The following is a 23068-nucleotide window of genomic DNA, read 5'->3' on the forward strand; positions in this document are numbered from 1 at the left end:
GAATGAAGATGAACTGTCTTTTTAAAGAAACGTTTTTTCCTTTTATCAAAAATGAGTGAGCCTTAAGGATGTCGATAAACTGATATGCTATTAAGCGCTGACAAAATTTGCATTTAGGAGATATAACAGTCTGGCACGTGCGCTCAAACAAATCTAGAAATTCCATGACATCATGACGCTACCTCTCGTCAAAGTTCTTGTTATTAGTTAGTTTATAAGGGGGTGGGGTCACTCGATATGTCTCGCGCGCTCTGCATTTTCTTTGTTGAAATTACGTCAACATATCAAATAATGCTTTTCGTTCAAAGGCATTGCAGTGGGCCTTTAATAATTACTAAAAAAAGCACATTTTGTTTGTTTATTCACAACTGTTAACCTTAATGATGAGACACACTGCACAGATTTCATCTAAATGCAATTTTAATCAATCCATGTATGTACAGAAGTCGATTAGGAAAACCAGAGCAAATAATCTGTGTGTCTTTTATCAAGCATATTTTAAGATGACCAACTGTAGCACATATTTTTATATCCCTGCACCTGTTCTTTCACAGCTGAGTCAAAATAGTTCAGCAAAACTGCATTGCTTTGAGTGTCTCTGAATAAAGAACAGTTTTTATATTGTGTGCATTGCAGCTTCAAACCTCTGAGACTATTGATCAATGTCTCAATATCTCTTACACACAAACGTTTAGCCTAATATATTCAGCATTTCTTTGAGGGAAGAAGCCACACAATACAGTTCTGTCTCTCTCTCTCTCTCTTTCGTTCATTGCCGAGTGCCCTGTATCATTTCCTGTGTCGTGCTCTGTCATCATCTCTGCATATGCGTGTGCGAAGACAGGCACGCTAAAAGTTGAATGTCAGTAACTGTGAGCGGTAGGGGTTGGTGCTGTAAAAACTCTTTGATGAGGATGGGCCACGGCTGCATGCATTTTTAAACCACCCTCCCCACATTTCCCTCATTAAAGGTAAAACTCTTCTCTTTCGGCAGCTGATTCATCCTTCTTTGGTGGAGGGGCTGGTTTTGATTAATGTGGACCCCTGCGCAGAAGGCTGGATAGACTGGGCTGCTTCGAAGGTAAGTAAACAGATGATGGTATCAACATTTATTTATTGGCTTCTGCAGGGAGGCAGAAAAAATGTCTTTGTACAAGAACAGCATATACAGCAGTGGAAACATTATTTAAAGGGATAGTTTCCCAAAAAGAAAGTTCTGTCATCATTTGCTCACCATCTTGTCATGTCAAATCTGTATGAAGATATTTTGAAGAATGTTGGTAACCGAACAATGGCGGTACCCATTGCATTGGTTTTGTATCCGTGCAATAGAAGTGAAAATATTTGAAAAGTTTAAAATATATTCTTTTGTTTTCTGCAGAAGAAAGAAAGTCATACAAGAATGACAAGAGGTTGAGTAAATGATGACAGAATCTTCATTATTGGGTGAACTATCCCTTTAATGTAACTAGCAATACAGTGGAACATTCAAAATTAGGAGCAACGGCATAAGATTGACTATTGGGAATAAAAATAGGTACTATTGCTCATATGTTGATGGTTGTTGACGGCACCCTAGCAACCACCTTGAAATACTATTGCGCCTACCTAAGCAAATGCATACAAGGGCGTCAAGGCATCACATCAGTCACGCCTACTAAATTATATATTTCAGTTGCTAATATCTGATTGGCTGTTTCTCTCTAGCTTACTGGGTGGACCAGCAATCTAGTGGACATTGTGATGGCTCATCACTTCAGCACTGTGAGTCACACCACATTCGACCCCATTTTACAGCACATCACTCACATGCTTCTTAATGCAATGTTTATTGTTCATTATGCTGAAAAATTAGGAAGAGCTTACCGACAACCAAGAACTGATTCAAACATACCGCCTGCACATCTCCCAGGACATCAACCAGGACAACCTAGCCCTCTTCTGCGGCTCATATAATGCGTAAATATTATTTCAGTAAATAATTCAATCTATGGGGATAGAATCCTATTGGTTATCACACATATCCTGTGAGACCTAATAGTCGTTTATTTCTAACAGACGTCATGACCTTGAAATCGAGAGGCCGATTGTTGGTCTTAATGAGAATACAGTGAGCACGCTGACGTAAGTTTGCCTTTCGACTTATTTTGACGAGTTATAGTTTGATATTTTGAATGTTGTTATTCATCTTTGCCTGTACGTGTACAGATGCCCTGCTCTGCTTGTGGTTGGAGACACTTCCCCTGCGGTGGAGGCCGTGGTAAGTTTGTACATACTCAGATCATTAATCTTGTTCCATTGGTTTAACTGAAAGTCTTTTAGATTGTTCTTCTGGGTGCACCCCTTTTTAAGGTCTGTTGAATTGTTTTATATTACAGGTTGAATGCAACTCGAGGTTAAACCCAACAAAGACAACCCTGCTGAAGGTAAGATAAGACGGGTCATATAATAGTGGTCACTAACGTACCTTTTACAATCACTTACTGTATGTGCAAGGGACACATGTTCAATTCTGTCATCATTTACTCATCCTCAGGTTGTTCTAAACCTGTAACCATATCTTGGTTCTGCTAAACACAAAAGAAGATGTTGTGTCAGTAACCAAACCGATCTCATCCCCCGATGACACCCATAGTATTTATTTGACCTACTATGGCAGTCAATGGGGGATGAGATCTGTTTTGTTACTGACAATCTTTTAAATATCTTCGTTTGTGTTTAGCAGAACAAATAAATTTACACAGGTTTGGAACAACTTGAGGGAGAGTAAATGACAGAATTTTTATTTTTGGGTGGACTGTCCCTTTCATACTTAATATTTAAAAAATCCTATAGACTTACATTGAAGGAGGGACTGAGGTATTCCTAAGGTCTAGAACATCATAGAGTATGAGGTGGTCTCTGTTGATTTGGGCCTATAAGCAGCCACCATATTAATTTTCATTCTCTTTTTTTTCCAGATGGCTGACTGTGGTGGTTTGCCTCAGGTTGTTCAGGTTAGCTCTTCTTGATATTAAAAGCCATATTATGGACTTAAACTCCAGCGTTTACCTACATCAGACCTCTGCTTTAAGTATACAAAATCCAACACAAAGTTGTAAACAGATTATAAATCATAATGCTGATCTTGAATCTCCCAACAGCCTGGAAAGCTGGCCGAAGCCTTCAAATACTTCGTACAGGGAATGGGATACAGTGAGTTTATTTATTTGTTTACCTCAAAATTTGGTATTTTCCAGCCTGTGAAACTGTCCTTAGATGTTTGTTGCCCGTGGAAAAATCTGGGTCAGTCTCTCTAGTCAACAAGCATCTGTTTATCTGCGTTTCTCAGACACTGGGCTATGCCAAAAAACAATTCAGCGCGGCACTATGACTAATGGCCGTCTTTTATTAAGAGCCCATCAAGTGACAAATACGGCTTAGTTTCTCTTGCTTTCTCTCTTTCTTTCCTTTCTTCCACGGCTTCCCACAGACTCGGTTTTGATTCGTTTTCCTTTCTAGCTACAGACGTGCGGGAAATGACAAGGAGCCCTCCACACATACTGGGTGTCACTTTGGCGCTCCAGTAAAGGGCCTGGTGTTCTGCCAGTGCTGCGGGTGAAAAGATGTGGCACTTGTCAGTCAGCTCACATAGAGCCAGTCACCCTCTCTCTGACCCCTCAGGAGCGACTTGCTTGTTTCACTTGATGTTTTGTAGCAAAGCCCTTGATGCTGTCAGGCAGAAATCTGTGTCACGTCAGGAGCCGAAAGCTTTGTGCTCTGGTGTTATAAAAGCGTGATATTTAATAAGTCATTGGTGGATTTTACATTAAGCCATGAACAGCAGAGATTTTGTTGACGATATAGTGAGAAATCAAAAGTTAACACTTTCCTTTGCCCAAAAACTATAAAAACATATTTTCCTTGCATTATGTCAGACTAACCTTAAAAGTGAATATTGTTTTTAGAGTCCGTGTATGTCTAGTGCAGGCTTTACATAAAAAGGTGTTACTGAAGGGTCCGTGTACTTAGCGGCCAACGGATTTTCCTTTTGAAATTAGAAAACCAAAATCGGGAATCAAGCTTTTTTTCTTTTTTGCGTTGATTATAGAAAATGGGAAACGAAAAAAAAAACCTGTTGTCCAATTTTTTCAAATGTGTTTATAAATGGTAATCGGGAATTAAAATACATGTGTGAAAATCCTATGTCTCTATTTGTGCAGTTTGTTTGTAGTGACCCGGAAGCGGAAGCTATCGAGTAGTGTGATTAACCGTTCTGTTGATGTCTTTGGAACATGTCGTTGCACGAATATGCAGGTTTTATTACAGAAAAAAGAAAAGGTTACAACACGAACACAAAGGCCACCCCATGTTAAAGCTTGAGCGATGCAGTAGTCATTCCCTTACGAAAATTAAACATGTTTTTTTTTGTGGTACAAGTGTAGTAACCATGGTTTTTTGGTGCATTGATTACTTGGGGCAATGTTTTTTTGGTTTTAACTGTAGTAAAACCATGGTTTTTCAATTTTAACTGTAGTAAAACCATGGTAAATTTCCGTAAGGGTTATCAGTGATAAGCAGTGACATCGGGGTTATTCTGAGTTGATTGAATATAAATGATCTGCATGGTACCTTGACCCCAACATATTTGTCACCTACTTTTGCAGAATTAGCCATTCTTTTTTTTATAATGCATGTGTTGTTTTGCCACAACAGATGGCAAAACAATACCATGGACCAAGAAATGTTAGGCATTAAAACTACAGAACTGTGAATTACACTACAATGTGATAGTGGTATACATATTATAGAGCTGTGAATTATAGTATGAGCTGTTTTGTTAATACAGCATGAACTGCATTTATATGCATCTATGGCCAAATACAAAGAAGCACAGAGCACTTGGATGCATATCTATATGTCAATAAATGCACACTTTCCAAGTCCCATTCAAAAATGTATAAGGTCATTTGTATTGGCAACTGACATTAACAGTGCAACTATATTCACAGTAGGATTGGCTTTTACAATGCACTGCTGTTCACATGAGAATCATACCCACAACAAATATAAGTCCATGGTTCATGGTAATGCAAGTCGCTTTGGATAAAAGCGTCTGCCAAATGCATAAATGTAAATAAATGTAACTTAAATGGTTCAGGACCATCTCCGAACTTAGACATCCAGCTACATCAACCTTCACTTAAGTTTTAAATCAAAGACTCTTGTAAGATGTCATGGGTGATGTCATGCCTTTTCTCATGATGCAAATAGAGTTTGACAGTGAAAGGTTATAACTTAAGAATATGTCCACATGCCCCGCCCACCCTGATAGCTTCCGCTTCCGGGTCGGTACAAACTGCAGAAAATAGAGACAGGATTTTCACACGTGTATTTTAATTACCGATTTCCACTTATAAACACATTTGGAAAAAAAACTGACAACGGGTCATTTGTTTTTCGTTTTCATAATCAACGCAAAAACCGGAAAACAGCTGGATTCCCGATTTTGATGTTCTAATTTCAAAAGGAAAATCCGTTGGCCGCCAAGTACACGGACCTTGAAGGATGGTGGAGTGCAAACTATATTTAACTAGACCAGTGGGCGGGAACCTGTGGCTCTTGTCAAAAACCATGTGGCTCGCCAGGTGTCTTACCCTTCACCAACATTTGATCGTTAAAAAAACATAATAATATGAATATTTCAGGTTGTCCTGGCCAATACACGGCACGCATGCAGTGCTATGCTCAAGCGTCACGACACTAATCAAAGGCAAACAACGTTTCTATGGTAACCTCTCTCGCGCCCGCAGCCTTGATCAAACTACGGAGCGAGTGGAGTTTAAAAGAGCGAGCGCCATGCTTATTGAAAGTTACAGCTCGCTGTGGCGTATGATGTACTCGTTGCCTCGCTATGTAATCACATGTATAAAGTTTTAAAAACAAACCATGCAGCAAAGTATCCGGTGAGCAGATGGAAGCAAACTGCGACGCGTCAGTATGGATGCGCTGTGTTTAACTCCTCGTATCCTGTGAGCTGTCTTTCTCGTATATGAAGACCATACATACATCTGTCAAGGTTGACAGAGGAGTTTTGATGCCTGTATGTAAGTGTTTGACCACGTACGAACCGAACTACAAAGCTATTAGCAAGACGCTAGTCATGTTAGCTTTTATGAGATGTTGCGCAGGCAGGTGGGTGTATGACATCAAAGTGCCGCGAGAGCAGAGCTCCTTGTGCTTTTGACACATACTCGCGGTACTCTGATGTCAGACTTTCGCCGATCTGTCTGCAGCATTTCAAGAAGTCGAACATACCCAATGCAAGGTCAGAAGACACAATTGCAGTATTTTGTGAGTATCAGTATAGGAACGTGCACTTTTTTAATTGTTGTTAGATCTAATGAAGTTTAATTGAATGGAGGCCTAATGTAAACCTGTAAGTTGTTTATAAGTAGTGGAAATCATTTTTGGAGCCCCAGATGTATGCACCGTTTCGTTTGTTTCACTGTTTTTGAGTTGTCTGTGGACATGTTGTCTTATGGAAGGAAAAGAACAATTGATCCCAACAGGGACCATAAGTGAGACTGTGGTCTGTGGACAAAAATATAGTTATTAGTATTGCAGTCATTGAAAAATGTTATCATTTATACAGTCACAGTGTATGTATACGTGTATATATATATATATATATATATATATATATATAATATACAATATAAAATAGTCGTTTTTGCAACGGCTCTTTTGCAAATTTGAATTAAGCAAAACTGGAAAAATTGCTCTTTGGTTAAAAAAGGTTCCCAACCCCTGAACTAGACTGTAAACCCACAGCTTGTGACTTAAGTGGAGCAAAGTGTTTAGCTCATTCCACATGCAGAAAGGGTGTAGGCGCAGGAGTCTTAAAGGCACAGCTTCAAGAAAATAAACTGGTACATTTATAACTTTTCCATTATATAGTAAACCTATAAAAAATGTATGAACCATGTTTATGCAAATAGATTTCATAATCTGCAGATGAAAGAGAGCAATGTCATCCACCTCACGATGCCCTCTCTAGATAAAAAACATACAGGCTCAGCTGCTTAAATGTCACTGCAGAAATAGGATTTGTGATTTAAGATCCTCTTCCTGCAGAGAGCCCATTAAAGCACAGCAGTAAACACCTGCCCGATTTACAGCAGTTTGTAGTTGAGGCTGCAAGGTTGCACATTAAAACACATCTGTTCTAGACTACAAACAGCATCAGATAAAGCCTGTTTTTATTTGAACTTACTGTAAAGAATGACATAATTAACATACAGTAGTAATGTTTATATTAAATGTTTCACTGTTTTTCATCTGTTTCCCTTTAACCTTTGCAAACAGTTCCTCATGTTTTGCTCAGCCATCTGAGCACTGAATCAGGTACCCGGATCTGAACCACTGGTTTTTGACTGCTGTATATATACTTGCATGATTTATTTTTGTGCTTGTGCATGTAGATATTAGATATGATTTTATATAGTCTCAACCAATTATTTAACAACCAGTACTGATATTACATCCAATATAATGGTGATACAACATGATACAAACCTGGCTGATATATCGGTGTGCCACTCTAATTTTAATATACAGTATATCATTTTTTATATTTTGTTTTATTTTTGTATGATAGACACTTTGTAAGATTTATGGTATAGAGATTTTTTTAAGTTTAATGTTTTAAATGTATTTATACTGTATATGTTTTGTGATATGTTTGTGTTGCTAGTTTTGGCGGATCTATATTTTGTCAAAAATGCTTGTGCGTGCACATTTACTCTGTATAGACAGACAGATACAAGCAAACTTTTGCTTATCTGTGTTTATGTTCACAGTTTCCTGCATTCTTTTTTTCGAGTCTGCTGATACAAAACTGAGATATTCTTCTGTGATGTATTACTTTCTTTTTCCTTCAACAGTACCAGCAGCTGGCATGACCCGTCTGTCTCGATCCCGATCATCCTCCTCCAGTTTCACATCCACAGACGGCTCACGCAACCGCAACCTTAACAGCCCTCTGGATGGATCCAACTCTGGAGTCCTGGACAACCAGGCCAGGCCACAAACCATGGAGGTCTCCTGTTAAAGCTGCTGCCGCTTCTCTCCTCCCCCTGGAGCTCAAAATCTGTCTGCTGACCTTTCACTTCTCACCTCCTGTTATTTGTGTCCTAGATTCCTAAATGTTTTAAAAGCCTTTGATAAAGCAGGGGAGGCTCCTATAAAATGTATAATATACTGAAAGCATAAATAATAAATGTATACAGATGTTACTATATACTAGCCACATATTCAGTCATTAAAGCTGAAAATATAATATATATTTACACAAGGTGTTCCATTAATTTGTTTTTGTTTCTTTGCTAGTGTTTAGTTTATTGTTGGTTCCTATCTTTTTTTAATGTTGAAGTAAAAAAAATTCTCTTAACCTCTCACACATGTGTGAAAACGCACACATTCAAAACGGATGTTTTATGGTGTAAACTGTGAGCTTTCCTGTTCCCTTGTCTTGTTACACTGTGATGCTGTTTAATTTGTTGTCTTTTGTTTAACTCTGTTATAAACGAACGTTCAGCATTGCCTGTTAAGATCTGTCATTTAATCCACTTAACTGTTCATCTCATGAATGTATAAGTATTGACTTTTGCTGTGTTTATATGAAAAAATCTACTGGCTAAAAGTCTTATGTAACCACATTTAGCTATAAGAAGACCTGGGTTAGCAAAGTGGAATATCTATTATTCTTTTTGTTAAACTTTTAATTTCTTTGTATTTTTAATAATATCACTCTTTTAAATATGCAAACCAACACTAGAAGACTTAGTATAAAGTCATTTTTCTTTTGTACATTTTCACAATAACTCCCTATCCATTTTTAACATAATTATTTTTAAGCAAACCATACATTTATGTACACATGGAATGAGTATGACTATGGCTCCAAGTATGAAATTGTGTGATGAAGTTACTGGTTCTCAATTACTAAATAAAGTTTATGAAAAGATGAGACCGTGCCTCGTGCATGTATCTAAAACACTATGTACTAACTATTTTATATATTTGTGGTGTTTCAAAGTAGCAATATATTTTCGGAAATGTTCAAGAAACGGCTTCTCAACGGCACGGAAGACTATCAAGTCACAAAAGTTTCCAACCACAAATGTACCTTAACATCAATCAGCCTTTATCCACAGGTTGTGGTTAAACTATTTTTAACAACTTCTTCAAATAATGAAAAGATGCATAACACATAACCAATCACATTACAGCTAACGTTATCAAGTAAACAAAATTAAAACTACTGCCATATACTCCCGCTAGTGTTAGCATAGCTCGGTTTTTGTATACATTGTATGTCATGTATTATTAGTAATGGGATTTTAGACATAGCTCCTCTATATTAATAAATTATGAGTAAATTATGATTATGGATTTCTAATCACTATTAACACAGGAAATTTCACATGCACGCCACACCACACCACAACTCCTACACAGAACACACACGTCTTCACACATAGGAGGAAGGTCGCGTCAACATTGTTTTTTTAGTAACGTGCTATGTATCTCTAGAGAGCATGTTTTATCTCTAAGCCAATTTGACATTAGAAAAACATCTTACAATCTAGTGCACAGCCTATAAAGCCAGGAATGCCAAGAGGCAAGCTACAATAGATAACAGTAAGTGTTTTTATGCAATAATTCATCCTGTGTGTTTAATTCAGTTATTTTAATACAATAAAACTTATGTACAATGACATTGTTCATATATTGCAGGTGCATATTTGCTTAAAATATTTATTAATCGTGCTTGAGTAATTGTGTAGATATTTTTAGCTTTGTGTAATTTCCAGTGTCTGTGCATAAATCCATATTCAGACATGGTCATAACCTAATCATGGGCAGTTTACCGAGCAGATACAGACATCGATTTGCTACTAACAGCCAGGAGCATCTAGTATTGTCAGATGAAGGTATGGTTGTGCACTTTAAAGTTACATATCTTTGGCCAGATTGTCTACACACAAACATTCTTACTTGTCAATAGCCAATGGCCAGTATTTAGCTTTTGTTTTCCAGTAACAAATAAATAAAAATTCAGTTTGTGTGTAATGCTATACCAAGTTTATTTTAACCATGTTTTACCATATTTTACCACAGCTGCAGAAAATGACATGTACACAGCAGTGGCTTTATGCAACATTCCACCAGACAGGAATTCTGAAGATACAATATATATTGGAGAGAGACTAAATATTATATCAGAGTAAGTGAAGATTATTATTTACATTTAAAAGTATATCAGTTTTTATCAAGCTTAATCTAAATTGGGTTTGTTTCTGTTACAGAGAAGGTGACATGTTGAGGGTTAGCTCCACATCAACTGGCATTGAGAGTTTTGTTCTTCGCAACTGTGTTTCCAAAGTGTATAATCGGTCAGTTAAATTTATGTTCACAATGTTTTATATTCAAATGTCAATCTTGTTTGCCAGCTCGATTGATAGGTCGATTGAAACAATTTATATTTTCTTAAATGATCACATTATTTAAACACTTTAAATCACAAAACTCTGATAGGCTATTTAATAAATCTAATTTTATTATACTATAACCTATCATTTATTACTATATCATTTTACCTCTATGGTGACCATAATTTCTCATATGAAAGCTAAATTTCGATGATCGAGTTTGTTGTGGATGTGTGGATGTCAAGATTATTTGTTTCTCTTGGTTCTAACAAAGATGGCTGTTTGAAGGGATCACCAGGAGAAATGCGGAAGAGCTTCTAATGTTGCCCCAAAACCACACAGGATCTTTTTTAATTCGGAAAAGTCAGACGTGTCCGGGTTAGTCCGTGTTCTAACAGCAATGTATTGATAACAGTGTTGGGTGTAACTAGTTACTAAGTAATTAGTTACTGTAATTTAATTACTTTTCCCTTGAAAAAGTAAAGTAAGGGATTACTCTTGTTTTTTCTGTAATTTAATTACAGTTACTTCTGATGTAATTAAACTAAATACTTTGTGTAATATGTGTGTGCAATAGTGAAATTGACATAAAAATTTAGTCTAACTTTAAAATCCTTGCTTTAATGTATAATTCTCAGATTTGTAATACTTTGGTCAGTTAATAATACTACTTTATGTAGTTTAATATTATTTATTTGAATGAATTAAATAAGTCATTTCATGTCTATCCTTAAATCACTTAACTAATCAAGGTTGATGTAGTATATAGAAAGTAATTAGTAATAAGTAACTAAATACTTTTTGGAGAGAGTAATTTGTACAGTAATCTAATTACACTATTGAATATGTAATTAGTAACTAGTAATTAATTACTTTTTCAGAGTAATTTACCCAACACTGATTGATAATCATTTTTTATTATTTTAAGTCAATATCCTATCATCACCAAATGTGTTGCTATTGGCCGTAGGTTCCTACTCACTTTCAATTCGACAAAATGGTGGTCATAGATGCAACATAAAGCACTACAGAATCCTACAGCTCCACAATGGCTGGTTCTGCATCCATCCAACCCATCCCTTCTCCACACTAAACCAGCTGGTAGACTATTATTCACGTAAGTTTACATGACATACTGTTAAGTTTTCTGAAAGTCATCCAGCTTTTGTAATACTTTGTGGCCTAAACTCAGTGTAATATCATTCTCAAAAAAAACCTATGCACACTGTTTTTTGAAACGCAATCAAAAAGGGACACATTTAGTAAAATGCCGAGGTTCATTTGTTCACAGGTACTGCTAATGGTATATTATGCCGGCTGACTGAACCTTGCTTATTTAGTGACATGAACACAACTCCAGAGGCTATATCTTCACCTATAGTAATCCAGAGGCCTAATCTTAACTGGAGAGAAGTCACTAGGTAGGGTCTTTATAGATTTCGTTTTTATATTGGACTTTATTGCAGACTGTGACATGATGCTTTGATTGTTCTGCTACTGAAGAAATAACTTGTTTATCTTCAGGTCAATGATCCAAAGGCAACCAAAGAGGACACATGAGGAGAGTCTGGTCAGCGAAGGACTGCGAGAGACTGTTAATGCATATATTTATTTCACAGAGGAATCATGCTCTGAGGACTGAATGATCTCAAACAAAGACCAGGCTTGTAAGACACAGAAGAAGATAAGTAGCCTAATAGACCTTATGGGTTTATTTAATTCTTAGTCATCCTCCAAGAGGATCATAGTGTTTTGTCCCATGTTACAAGAACACCAAACTGTCATTAATTAATAAACTATTTGTTAAGGCAGGTGAGACAAAGCAAAGTATCGTTTTACATACTTTGTTTTATTAGTTCTGTTTACCTGTTATATAGACCGTTTCAGCAGACATGTGCGCGCCTGACCCCCAGTTAACTTCCGGTTTGTGTTTGGCTAGTGTCTAATAATATAACTATTTATATTTAATTCAATTTATGTTAATATTAATTAATATTATTATTTTATTGTATTAAATAAACGATTTGTTGAATTTTGTTGTATATTAATTTTATTAAATAAACAATTTGTTGAATGAGTCCTGCAGTTCGGTCGCATTTAAACAAACCGTATGGTACATTGACATCTAGCGGTCGAGATTGGTATCGCAGTCTAAATAAAAAATAATGGAGAGACGGGATTAGCCAAGTAACGGGTCTTCTCGGTTTCTTTTGATTTTTATCCGAAATAATCTACAGGCACTCTATTGTTTGTGAATGTGTACCGGAAGTTAAGGGGGTCACAAAAGTGCGTAGACGCAGTAACGTTTGTTTATGTTATAATTCGGAATATTACTTGTTACAAGGTGAATGTAACCAGTGTTGTTACCAATATTACCATTCACAAACTCATGTTGCAATATTTGTGGTTTTATACTAATTGTAAAATTATTGTACACTGTGAAATGTATTTTGTCCTTAAAATGTATTTTATTTTACACGTTTTTTAAAGTTGTATATTTATAGTTGTAAATGTATATATTTTATACAGCTTCTGACTTCTGTAAAGTCAACTGACGTACAAATAAGAGATACATGATCTCGCGATACTTTGTTGCCATCCGCCGATCGATCGGTTACTGCCTTGATGCGAAAGAGCACATCGCCCTCTGCTGGTCAGTTTAGACACCATCCACACGAGGGCGCACGACACACAGGAATGAGCGTCGAATGCAGAGCGATTTGAACTTCCTGTTTGGAACAGTTCAGGAAGACGAAATAATGGCGACGTTACTGGGGCCCGAGTCCCCTTGGACGGGAGGAAAGAGAAGGACTCGTAATAGAAATGTCCTCACCAGAATACGGCACAGTCAGATCGGTGGCAGAAGGTTCGGTAGAGGAACACAGGTAAACGGGAGAGTTTGTTACACTGGTGGGGAAAGGCTACTGTAAATCGGGGGTTCGCGTTCTGAACCGTCGATCAACGTTGAAGTTACGCAACGAAATAAATCGGACGGATGCAACGCTTAACTTTGACCTAAAAGTAATGTAACCTTAAATCTCATAATACACGTACAGTCAAATGGTCGGCGGGATTTAAAAAAACAAACGGCTCGAGACAGAGAAAGACGCACAGCCGGTTGTTGGGTTTGGTTGTCCGAGGATATTTTTGTTTAAACTAGGCTTTAAATACAGTTTATCCCAAACAAAAGCAAGTTCAAGACGTATGCACAGATTTGTTTTTAATATAAATAAGCAATACGCATAGATCAATCCGCGATCACACAATGTTTATAACAACAGCTGATTCAGATTTCTGACAGCCTAGCGAGCTGTTTAATTGGACAGCGTTTCAAAGACATCGCCACACATTGTCCTTGTAACTTGTTTGCATTTGTCAAGTATTTATAACCAGACCATATTCTCTGTCTTTTCCCCCATTTATGATTCATTACCACGTCTAAATTGGCCATGTAAAATAGGGCTTGAGATTGTGTGGGTTATTCGTTCAGGCCTGGAGTGTGATCTTGAATCATGTAAAATGTCATGTTGACAGGGCACAAGATAATCTAAGCCTTGGAAGTTTACTCCGTTTAAACACCACAGGTTTCAGTTTCATTTCACAAGAAAACACCTCACATAAATCACGATGTTTGAGTCTAATTACAAATGTGTTTAACCGGAGAGGTTAAGGCCTAGATATATAATGTTTGTACATTGACAGATTGGAGGTTTCTTTCTAATTAAAGTAGATACAGAGCGTTATGTAACTGAGAATGTGTCCTAAATCAAACAAGGTTTGTATTGAGAGAACGAAACTCTAGACACGCATCTGTACACGTTTCATGTAATGCGATCTGTAATGTATATAATTTGTGCATTTAGTTGGTTGTGTTATATAGTCTATCGTAAATGGTACTTAGTAAAGTTTAAGTGACTTTTAATAGAAAGCACAAATAAAATGATGGAATATGGTATTGAGTGTCAGTCATATAAAGTTGAAGCCTAAAGCTTTTACAAAATAAAATGAAAAGAACATTATTAGGTACCCCCGTGTTTTTTATTTCAAGCATTATGTACAGTAATGTAAATGTTTTATTATACCTACATTATTTAGCATTAATTACACATGCAGTGGCTTTTATTACTGTGCTTGTAGGACTCACTGTGTATCGATACTTGTTTTCCATGATAATAGAGGGACGTTAATAACTTGCATAACATCCATTAAAAATGTAAATGGCAGCGATGTTGTTTTCATATTTGCATACTGAACTTTGGCCTTCTCTCGCATGTATTTGCGTGTAATTTTTGCATCATTTTGAGGTTTCGCACTAATTTTGTTATTAGTTTTTTTTAAATCCATCTAATTAATCATGTACCTTCCTTTACAATGCATGAAAGGTTGTGTTGTGCACAGTGAAAAACAATAAAACGACATGGTCGCTGGGTGACATCTCCTTGCGTTTTATTTATGCAGAACCGAAACCTAAAACCTGAACCATTCCTTAAGCTCAGCCGGTAGAGAATTGTGGTAATATTAAAGTTATGAGTTCAATTCCCAGAGACTACACAAGCTGCCTTGGAAGAACTGACAGAAATGCAAAATCTGGCTGCTTATGTCTTGTTTCCAGCTCCCAGAAGTTCTTCTCCAGGAGAGAGATAAGCGGGCGAAATGGCACGGGATTCCAGTCCTTGTACAAGAGCTGTACGAGAGCAGCCACCTTAACAGTGACTTCACCCGCACACATGCTGTGCTCAAGGTGACGTCTCATCCTTAAAACTGAACTTCTTTTAAAGCTAAGCAAACCATGTGACCGTTATGTTTGTTTGCTCATCCCAAAAGATAGGTTTTTTAAATATCTGTGTCATTTCAGTGCAGACTTCACATGCATTTATACAGGCTTCATGTGTCTTTGCATTGGTTTGTCATCATCTTAACATCTTATTTGTGTCATTGTTCTAGGAGCTGTCATCTTTGCTGTCCATGGAGGCCATGTCTATTGTAACGGAGGACAGAAAGGCAGCACAGGAATCCACCTTTCCAAACACATACACCTTTGATCTGTTTGGCGGTGTAGATGTGAGTTCTACAGTTTTTTCTCTGAACTCAAATGAAAGATACTTAACGTAAGTTGACTATTAAAAAGCATTAGCTACAGCCCTAAATGAGTCAATGAGTGATTGTTTTATCATCTTAGCTGCTGGTGGAGCTACTGATGAGACCCACCCTGACAACATTACAAAAGCCCAAGAGTAAGTCGAGATATTTCACATGTAATATTTGATCTCATCCTTTGTTATTTTTTGCATGTTGTTAATGAATGTTTCAAAATGAAAGCTCAGCTTATTTCATAATTTTTAATTGCTTTTAGTGAATGATGACTTGGTCAAGGACTGCCTTAGTGTGCTCTACAACTGCTGCATATGTGTAAGTATTGATCTCACCTCCTATTTAATATTTGATGAAAGAGTAACTGAATAACCAGAATAAGTCATTGTTTTCCGCAGACGGAAGGTGTCACGAAAAGCCTGGCAACGAGAGATGATTTCGTCTCGTTTCTCTTTACTTTAATGACAAATAAGAAGACTTTCTTACAAACAGCTACATTAATCGAGGATATTCTTGGGGTTAAAAAGGTCAGTGCTTAATCTCTTTATTTTAGACCAATATCTGCATCGCCAGTCAGTCCATCATTGTCTCCCCTTGTTTTCTCATAATGCTGTTAAGCATTTGTAAACATCATTTTAATATCTCAGGATCAAAAAAGTCCATTCGGCACTAATGGGATTGTTTTAAAATGATTTTTTTCTCAGGAGATGATTCAGCTGGAGTGGATCCCTGATCTTTCTGGACTGGTGCAGAGCTTCGATCAGCAGCAACTCGCCAACTTCTGCCGCATCCTGTCCGTCACCATTTCCGAGCCTGACGTGGGGAATGATGACAAACACACCCTCCTGGCTAAAAATGCCCAGCAGAAACGCAACACCAGCCCCTCTCGTGCTGAAGTCAACCAGGGTAGGTGGAATACAAACTGTGAGTCATGCCACCAAGAATCATTACTGAAGATCTGTGGAGAATTAGGTCATCGATGAAGGGAAATCTGCAGCTGCTTATATAGAAAGAGAGGATTTTTTCCAGAGATTTATTTTCTGTGGTGAGTTTGAGTGAAAAGAGCAGAAATTAATAAAGATATGTGTTCTTTGGTCCAGTCACCCTCCTAAACATCCCTGGCTTCATTGAGCGCTTGTGTAAATTGGCCACACGGAAGGTTTCTGAGGCGACCGGAACACCAAACTTCCTGCAGGAATTGGAAGAATGGTACACCTGGCTTGACAACACGCTTGTGCTTGATGCGCTCATGCAGATAGCGACGGATGAAGCCGAGCACAGCAGCACAGGTAAGATTGCGAAGTTATTCTATATATGAATGTGCCATGTGGCCTAGTGTGTAAAATATATTTGTTTGCGTTTGCCTGGTTTCATGGGCTTTTCAGCCCTAAAAATGTGCGTTAATTCAAACGTTTCATCTTTAGAGTCGTCTGATGAGAGCTCATTGGCCTCCATCCCCCAGTGGCAACGTTTGCCACAGTCTATGAAGATTGTCCATGAGATCATGTATAAGGTGGAGGTTCTTTACGTGCTGTGTGTTCTGCTCATGGGTCGACAGAGAAACCAGGTAAGAGCTGTCAGTGTAAAATCTCTGTATAGACCATTTAATCAGATGCGCACATGCCTGACCCCCAGTTAACTTCAGGTTTGTGTTTGGCTAGTGTCTAATAATATAACTATTTATTTTATTTCATTTATGTTAATATTCTTTTCTGTCATTATTTTACTGTATAACAATTGTATTAAATATACGATTTGTTGAACTTTGTTGTATGTTCATTTTATTAAATAAACTATTTGTTGAATGGGTCCTGTAGTTTGGTAGCATTTAAAGAAACCGTATGGTACATTGACATCTAGCGGTCGAGCTTGTTATCGGAGTCTAAATTCAAAATATTGGAGAGACAAGTTTAGCCAAGTAACGGTTCTTTTCAGGTTCTTTAGATTTTTTTCAGAAATAATCTACACGGGCACTCTATTGTTTGTGAATGTGTACCGGAAGTTAAGTTGGGGGTCACCAAAGTGCGCATGCGCAGTAACGTTTGTTTATGTTGTTAAGATGAAACCGTCGATAGGATCTGAATTATTAAAAGGACAAAAATGAAAATTCTGTCATGAATTGCTCACCCTTAAGTTTTTCCAAACATATATACATCTTTGTACGGTTGAACACAAAAAGATATTTGTTAGAATGTTAGCAACTTGACAGTTCTGAGGCACAATTGATGCAACATTCTTCCAAATATCTTTCTTTGTGTTGTTTAAATTAAAATTTTGTGGGTGAACTATCCCTTTAACTGATCTGTAATGAGTCTTCCTATTCTCATCTTCGTTTATCCCAATCTTTTAGGTGCACAAAATGTTGGCGGAGTTTCGTTTGATTCCTGGCCTCAATAACCTCTTTGACAAGCTCATCTGGAGGAAATTCACTGCCTCTAATCACGTTGTCCACGGACAAAATGAGAATTGCGATTGTAGTCCTGTGAGTTTCATTTCTAATGATCATGTCTCGGCAATGAGCCGACTTTAACTCTCATGAGTCGCGTTTTCCTGTTATTTATTTCACAGGAAATCTCATTTAAAATCCAGTTCTTGAGGCTACTGCAGAGCTTCAGTGACCACCACGAGTAAGTCACAACCTCATATGGCGTATTTTTATGGATTGCTAGAGGAACGGTTTCATTCATATGTTTTCTTTTGTTTACAGAAATAAGTATCTGCTTCTGAATGTTCAAGAGCTGAATGAGTTGAGTGCCATCTCATTGAAAGCTAACATCCCTGAGGTGGAGGCTTTGGTGAACACTGACAGGTATGATTGAGATTTCTAAGCATTTGCAGCACTTCCTAAATGATTGTTCTCAAGTAGATAAACATCATTGGTTATGTCTCTGTGATCTTTCAGGAGCTTGGTGTGCGATGGGAAGAAAGGGCTTCTCACACGCCTCCTTACTGTTATGAAAAGGGAACCGCCGGATTCTTCATTCAGGTGAGGTATTGTTCTCGTGCATATGCATGATAAGCATAGTTTCCTCATGAATTAAACTTCTGTCGTTTATGCAACATCTTGCCATTCTAAACCTGTTCGGCATTTAAAGTAGAACACAATGGTAAAATGTGAAGAAGTTAGTTGACAGTGCAATGAAGGAAAATGAGACCTTGCTGTCTCTTGTTGTATAGCACCTCTTGTGTTTGTTCTTGGAAAAGGAAATGCTTGGCAGAGTGTTTTATTTTAAACGTGAAGTAAAAATGCTTGTATGTTCTGATGTCATGGTGACGTTCTCTTTCTGAAGGTTCTGGCAGGCCAGAGCTGTCGAGAGCTTCCTCAGAGGGGCCACCTCATATGCAGACCAGATGTTTTTGCTGAAGAGAGGTTTGCTGGAGGTAAAGACATTAACGTACACCCATATATCCTATGAGCCATAATGTTGTTTTACTTAAAATGATGTCTTTAAAGGGATACTTCACCCAAAATTCTGAAAATTCTGTCATCATTTACTCACCTTCGAGTTTTGCCCCCCGTTGACTACCATAGTAGGAAAAATTACAATGGTAGTCGAAAGTGCCCCAGAACTGTTTGCTGTCCTACATTCTTCAAAATGTCTTCTTTTGTGTTCAACAGAACAAAAACATGATCAAGTATTTTTTCGTGGTAGTCAATGGGGGTTTGGTTATAAGCATTCTTCCAAATATCTTTCTCTGTGTTCATCAGAACAAAGAAATTTATACAGATCTGGAACAACTCAAAGGCGAGTAAATGATGACAGAATTTTCATTTTTGGTTGAAGGTATGCCTTTAAAGGAACAGTTTACTCAAAAATGCTGTCTTCGTTTACTCACCCTCGAGTTGTTCCAAATCTGTATAAATGTCTTTGTTCTGATGAACACAGAGAAAGATATCTGGAAGAATGCTTGCAACCAAACAGTTCTTGGCCGCCATAGACTACCATAGTTGGAAAAATCGCTTTATAGATGTCTTCGTTCTGTTGAACACAAAAGAAAATATTTTGAAGAATGTTGGAAATCAAACAGTTCTGGGGCACTTTTGGCTACCATTGAATATTTTCCTAAGATGCTTGAACAATATCAGTTTTTTGTCTAATAGTGGGTTTTCTTCCATTCCAGCACATTCTCTTCTGCATCATCGACAGCGGCTGCAAGTCCAGAGATGTCCTGCAGAGCTACTTTGACCTGCTTGGAGAACTTATGAAATTTAACATTGATGCCTTCAAGAGATTCAACACGTATGTCAACACCGAGGAAAAGGTACAACCAACAACAACACAAACAGACAATGACTGTGTTTTTAACCTCAAGGTTGTTTGTGTGCTTGACTTGTACGCGTCTTCTTCAGTTCCAGGTGTTCCTCAACCAGATCAACAGCTCTCTGGTGGACTCCAACATGCTCGTCCGCTGCATTGTTCTCTCTCTGGATCGATTCGAAAGCCAGACCGAAGACGTAAAAGGTAAAGTTTAGTTGCTGTGCTCCTGGATCGTAGCTAGAAATGTTCTCTGAGAGGCTTTTAGAGGAAAATTGTTTGATAAATGTTCAGAAATTGTTCTCCAGGTAACTTCTGGAGATTTGATCAGCAGATGGGTTATTTTTACACACTGTAAATTGCTTTACCAGATGACTCACGTGTCCACCGCGTTCCACATAATACATTTGGATTTGAGGGATTGGAATGTGAAAGATGAGTCTTGAGAGCTGCTAGCTGTCATCTTTTTGAGAGTCACCAATTTTGCAGATTGGACACAAAAACACTGTCCTGCAATAGCACACCAATAGGTATTTTGGTGTTGCAATTCAAAATTTTGTTCAAATAATGACAAGGATATTACAAACTACTGTCTACTAATAGAAAACAAATGTGCATTTCCCCCCCATATTTCTAATATTTTGGTGGTTCTCAAGTTTGTCTTCTAGGTGGGTTCTCTGTTGACAATAATGGATCAACAGCATTTATCTGAATTTTAAATAGCTCTGTTATGAAAGGCAGTAAATACAGTCTGTGTGTTTGTGTCTGCAGTAGTTGAAGTTCTCTCTGAGTGCTGTCTGCTGTCCTATATGGCTCGGGTGGAGAACAGGCTGTCCTTTCTCTTTAGGCTTATTAACATCATCAATGTGCAGACCCTGACACAGGTGAGACCACAGTGCTTCTCAGACATCTTCGTTTTTTACTTCCCGTTTAATATGGTGTCATCTGAATATTCCATCTGATGGTGGTCGTTCCTCTTTTCTTGATTCTTACCTGACTGTTCTTACAGGAGAACGTGAGTTGTCTCAACACCAGCCTAGTGATTCTGATGCTGGCCCGACGGAGAGGGAAGCTACCGTTCTACCTGAATGCCCTGCGGGAAAAGGAATACTCTGAGAAATATCCAGGCTGCCTGCTCAACAACTTCCACAACCTGCTGCGTTTTTGGCAGCATCACTACCTCAACAAAGACAAGGACAGCACCTGCCTGGAGAACGTGAGTGTAGACATCAGAAGTCAGCTGGAACCTTTAAGCTCCGCCCCTTTGTATGCATAAGCCGAAATATTATTTGCCTGATGTCAAATGGTTTGAGTTTTTGCACACAAAAAATATTATTTCATACAAAGAAATACAAAGTCCTCTTGGAGTCACCAAAGGGGCCTTTGGATCTCCCCAAGGCTTTTAGGGCATTATTTGATTAAAAACAGGCATTACAGGTTAAATAGGCTTTGTTGAAAACTTGTTTAGGTAGTTATTTAATTGTGTCTCTTTTTTCCCCTAGAGCTCATGTATTCCCTTCAGTTTCTGGAAGGAGTCTGTTTCAGTATTGCTTGAAGGGGACAGGACTTCTCCTTGTGCCATTATCAGCTACATAGATGAGCCTTACATGGAATTAGACAGAGACCTTCTAGAGGTTTGACTTCAGGCGGTAGGGTCGGGACAGGGCAAGGCTGTGCTGTAGGGACAGATGCCGGGGCTGCTCGTCTTGCTCTCATTCGGTCTGAAGAGCGCACAGAACCGCCTCTTCTGAATGAATGCAGTGGCTCAATGAGCCGTCCATTCTTCCCTGCCGTCCATGATCCACTTCATCTCCAGCTTACAGCGCAAAGGATCTCCCCATCCCGTTTACTTAAGGGAACACAGAAGCTGGAAGGCTCACATAAGAGCTGAACGTCTGAGTTGAAACGGTGTCATTTAAGTGATTCTTTCTGTTGAATTGCGTGGGGCCTTTAATGCAGAAATATATACGAGAGAAGAACGTGAATAGGTGTTGAATACAACAAATCTGTTCAAGTAAAGATTTGGGGGTCAGCAGAAGTCTCTGACTTGGATTTGGAGGGTTCATCCTCGATAAAGAAGCAGGCGGTAAAACAATGTACTGAACAGATTGTGCAGATGAACATCGTCTTGAAAGATTGTCAGAAGGTTTATGAACTGTTTGACATTGATATCTTTGTACAGTATAGATGACAGAGAGCAGAGAACAAATTGGACGAGTCTTATTTATTTTCTTTTTCCATGTAATTCTGCTCTTGTGTAATGACATCATCAAAAGCGGTTTCCCTAATGATTTCCTTCCGTTTTAGGTTTTATCAGTTACATGCCAAGTATGTGATTTTCAGTTATTCTAGTTTTAATTCTTTGGTATGAATTAATTATTTTTAACAGTAGTTATTGATCCATTGTTTATTGCTGACAATAAATCATATCTCGTGGGGACTGAAGATGTTAATCTATGCAGGTTCACTCACACAGTGGTCATAAATATCTTAGCTAGCCTTGAGCTTCATGTTGCCATGTTTGCTTAGTAGCAAACCACTAAATAACCATTTCCTAACTTTACAGGCTGGCATGTGACAATCTTTGTTACGCTCAAACACGCGGCTCCTGCTTGTTGGCCAGAGAGGTGTTCCGCTGCGGTCGCTTTGTTTAATGTGGTAGCAGAGCTAGACTAGAAAACTTCCAATCAACTACCTCGTTTCATTCAACTCTTATAGTTCAAGCATGCTTTCCCATGCTGTGGCTTGTTCTGTTGCACACCTAACTTCACTGTGTATGCAAAAGTTCCTATGTAAAAGTGACTAAATGTATTCACAAGAGTTGCTTAGCTTTTACCTTTGTAAAATGTTCGCAGGGTGACTTTTTCCTAACGTTGTGTCACGGTGCTCTGCATTTTGCAAAAAAATTCATATAAGGGGGATTGAATGCTACCATGAGTTTTTGGGACACAGGTATTCTTGAATGTGTATAGTTGGTGTGACTGTGAAGAAATGTTCATTTGAGTTGAATGAGTGGTACATAAACACATTTAGGAGCTGAATGTCTCATATTTGTTTATATTCAGGACTTGGTTTGTGTCGCACATGGGTTGGATTAAGATTTAAATACCATAGCTCTGTATTCAAGTTTACAAAAACAAAAGTCATGTATCTGTCAATACCAGTAAACACAATGCTTTAAATAAACCTGAATTCGAAAATCTGCCTCTGAGAGTTCAAATGTGATTGATAGTTTCTGTGATCAAT

General features: G+C 37.9%; 3 protein-coding genes across 6 annotated transcripts in view; all 3 read left to right on the forward strand.

The window, feature by feature from the left end:
- The window catches only part of ndrg3a (ndrg family member 3a), a 60848-nt gene extending 51838 nt beyond the window's left edge, over positions 1-9010 (forward strand). For 2 of the 3 annotated variants that reach the window (XM_057361748.1, XM_057361750.1), the window contains 10 exons: positions 995-1081; positions 1708-1764; positions 1856-1959; positions 2059-2124; positions 2209-2260; positions 2379-2426; positions 2961-2996; positions 3144-3195; positions 7348-7386; positions 7926-9010. In XM_057361748.1, the coding sequence (XP_057217731.1) occupies positions 995-1081; positions 1708-1764; positions 1856-1959; positions 2059-2124; positions 2209-2260; positions 2379-2426; positions 2961-2996; positions 3144-3195; positions 7348-7386; positions 7926-8092 (708 nt within the window). In that variant the 3' untranslated portion in view covers positions 8093-9010. The remainder of the gene's footprint in view (positions 1-994; positions 1082-1707; positions 1765-1855; positions 1960-2058; positions 2125-2208; positions 2261-2378; positions 2427-2960; positions 2997-3143; positions 3196-7347; positions 7387-7925) is intronic. The other variant, XM_057361749.1, reaches the window with a different exon arrangement.
- A 519-nt stretch (positions 9011-9529) lies between these two features.
- On the forward strand, positions 9530-12857 carry sla2a (Src like adaptor 2a). 2 transcript variants are annotated; one of them, XM_057362641.1, is made up of 8 exons: positions 9530-9684; positions 9858-9977; positions 10165-10270; positions 10353-10439; positions 10750-10853; positions 11446-11592; positions 11767-11896; positions 12000-12857. In XM_057362641.1, coding segments are annotated over exons 1-8 (813 nt in total). In that variant the 5' UTR covers positions 9530-9683; the 3' UTR covers positions 12118-12857. The 2 variants fall into 2 exon arrangements, with proteins under 2 accessions (XP_057218624.1, XP_057218625.1); XM_057362642.1 differs by having other exon boundaries at positions 9883-9977.
- A 215-nt stretch (positions 12858-13072) lies between these two features.
- On the forward strand, positions 13073-23016 carry trpc4apa (transient receptor potential cation channel, subfamily C, member 4 associated protein a). The gene is made up of 19 exons (XM_057362640.1): positions 13073-13360; positions 15088-15216; positions 15420-15536; positions 15655-15709; positions 15829-15884; positions 15965-16093; positions 16271-16472; positions 16667-16855; positions 16991-17133; positions 17917-18048; positions 18135-18193; positions 18274-18375; positions 18469-18552; positions 18857-18947; positions 19689-19829; positions 19918-20029; positions 20594-20706; positions 20832-21038; positions 21325-23016. The coding sequence occupies exons 1-19, from the start codon at positions 13184-13186 to the stop codon at positions 21460-21462; spliced, it is 2376 nt and encodes a 791-aa protein (XP_057218623.1). The 5' UTR covers positions 13073-13183; the 3' UTR covers positions 21463-23016.
- The last annotated feature ends 52 nt before the right edge of the window (positions 23017-23068 follow it).

Source organism: Triplophysa rosa, linkage group LG20, assembly GCF_024868665.1.
Source record: "Triplophysa rosa linkage group LG20, Trosa_1v2, whole genome shotgun sequence".
NCBI lineage: Eukaryota > Metazoa > Chordata > Actinopteri > Cypriniformes > Nemacheilidae > Triplophysa > Triplophysa rosa.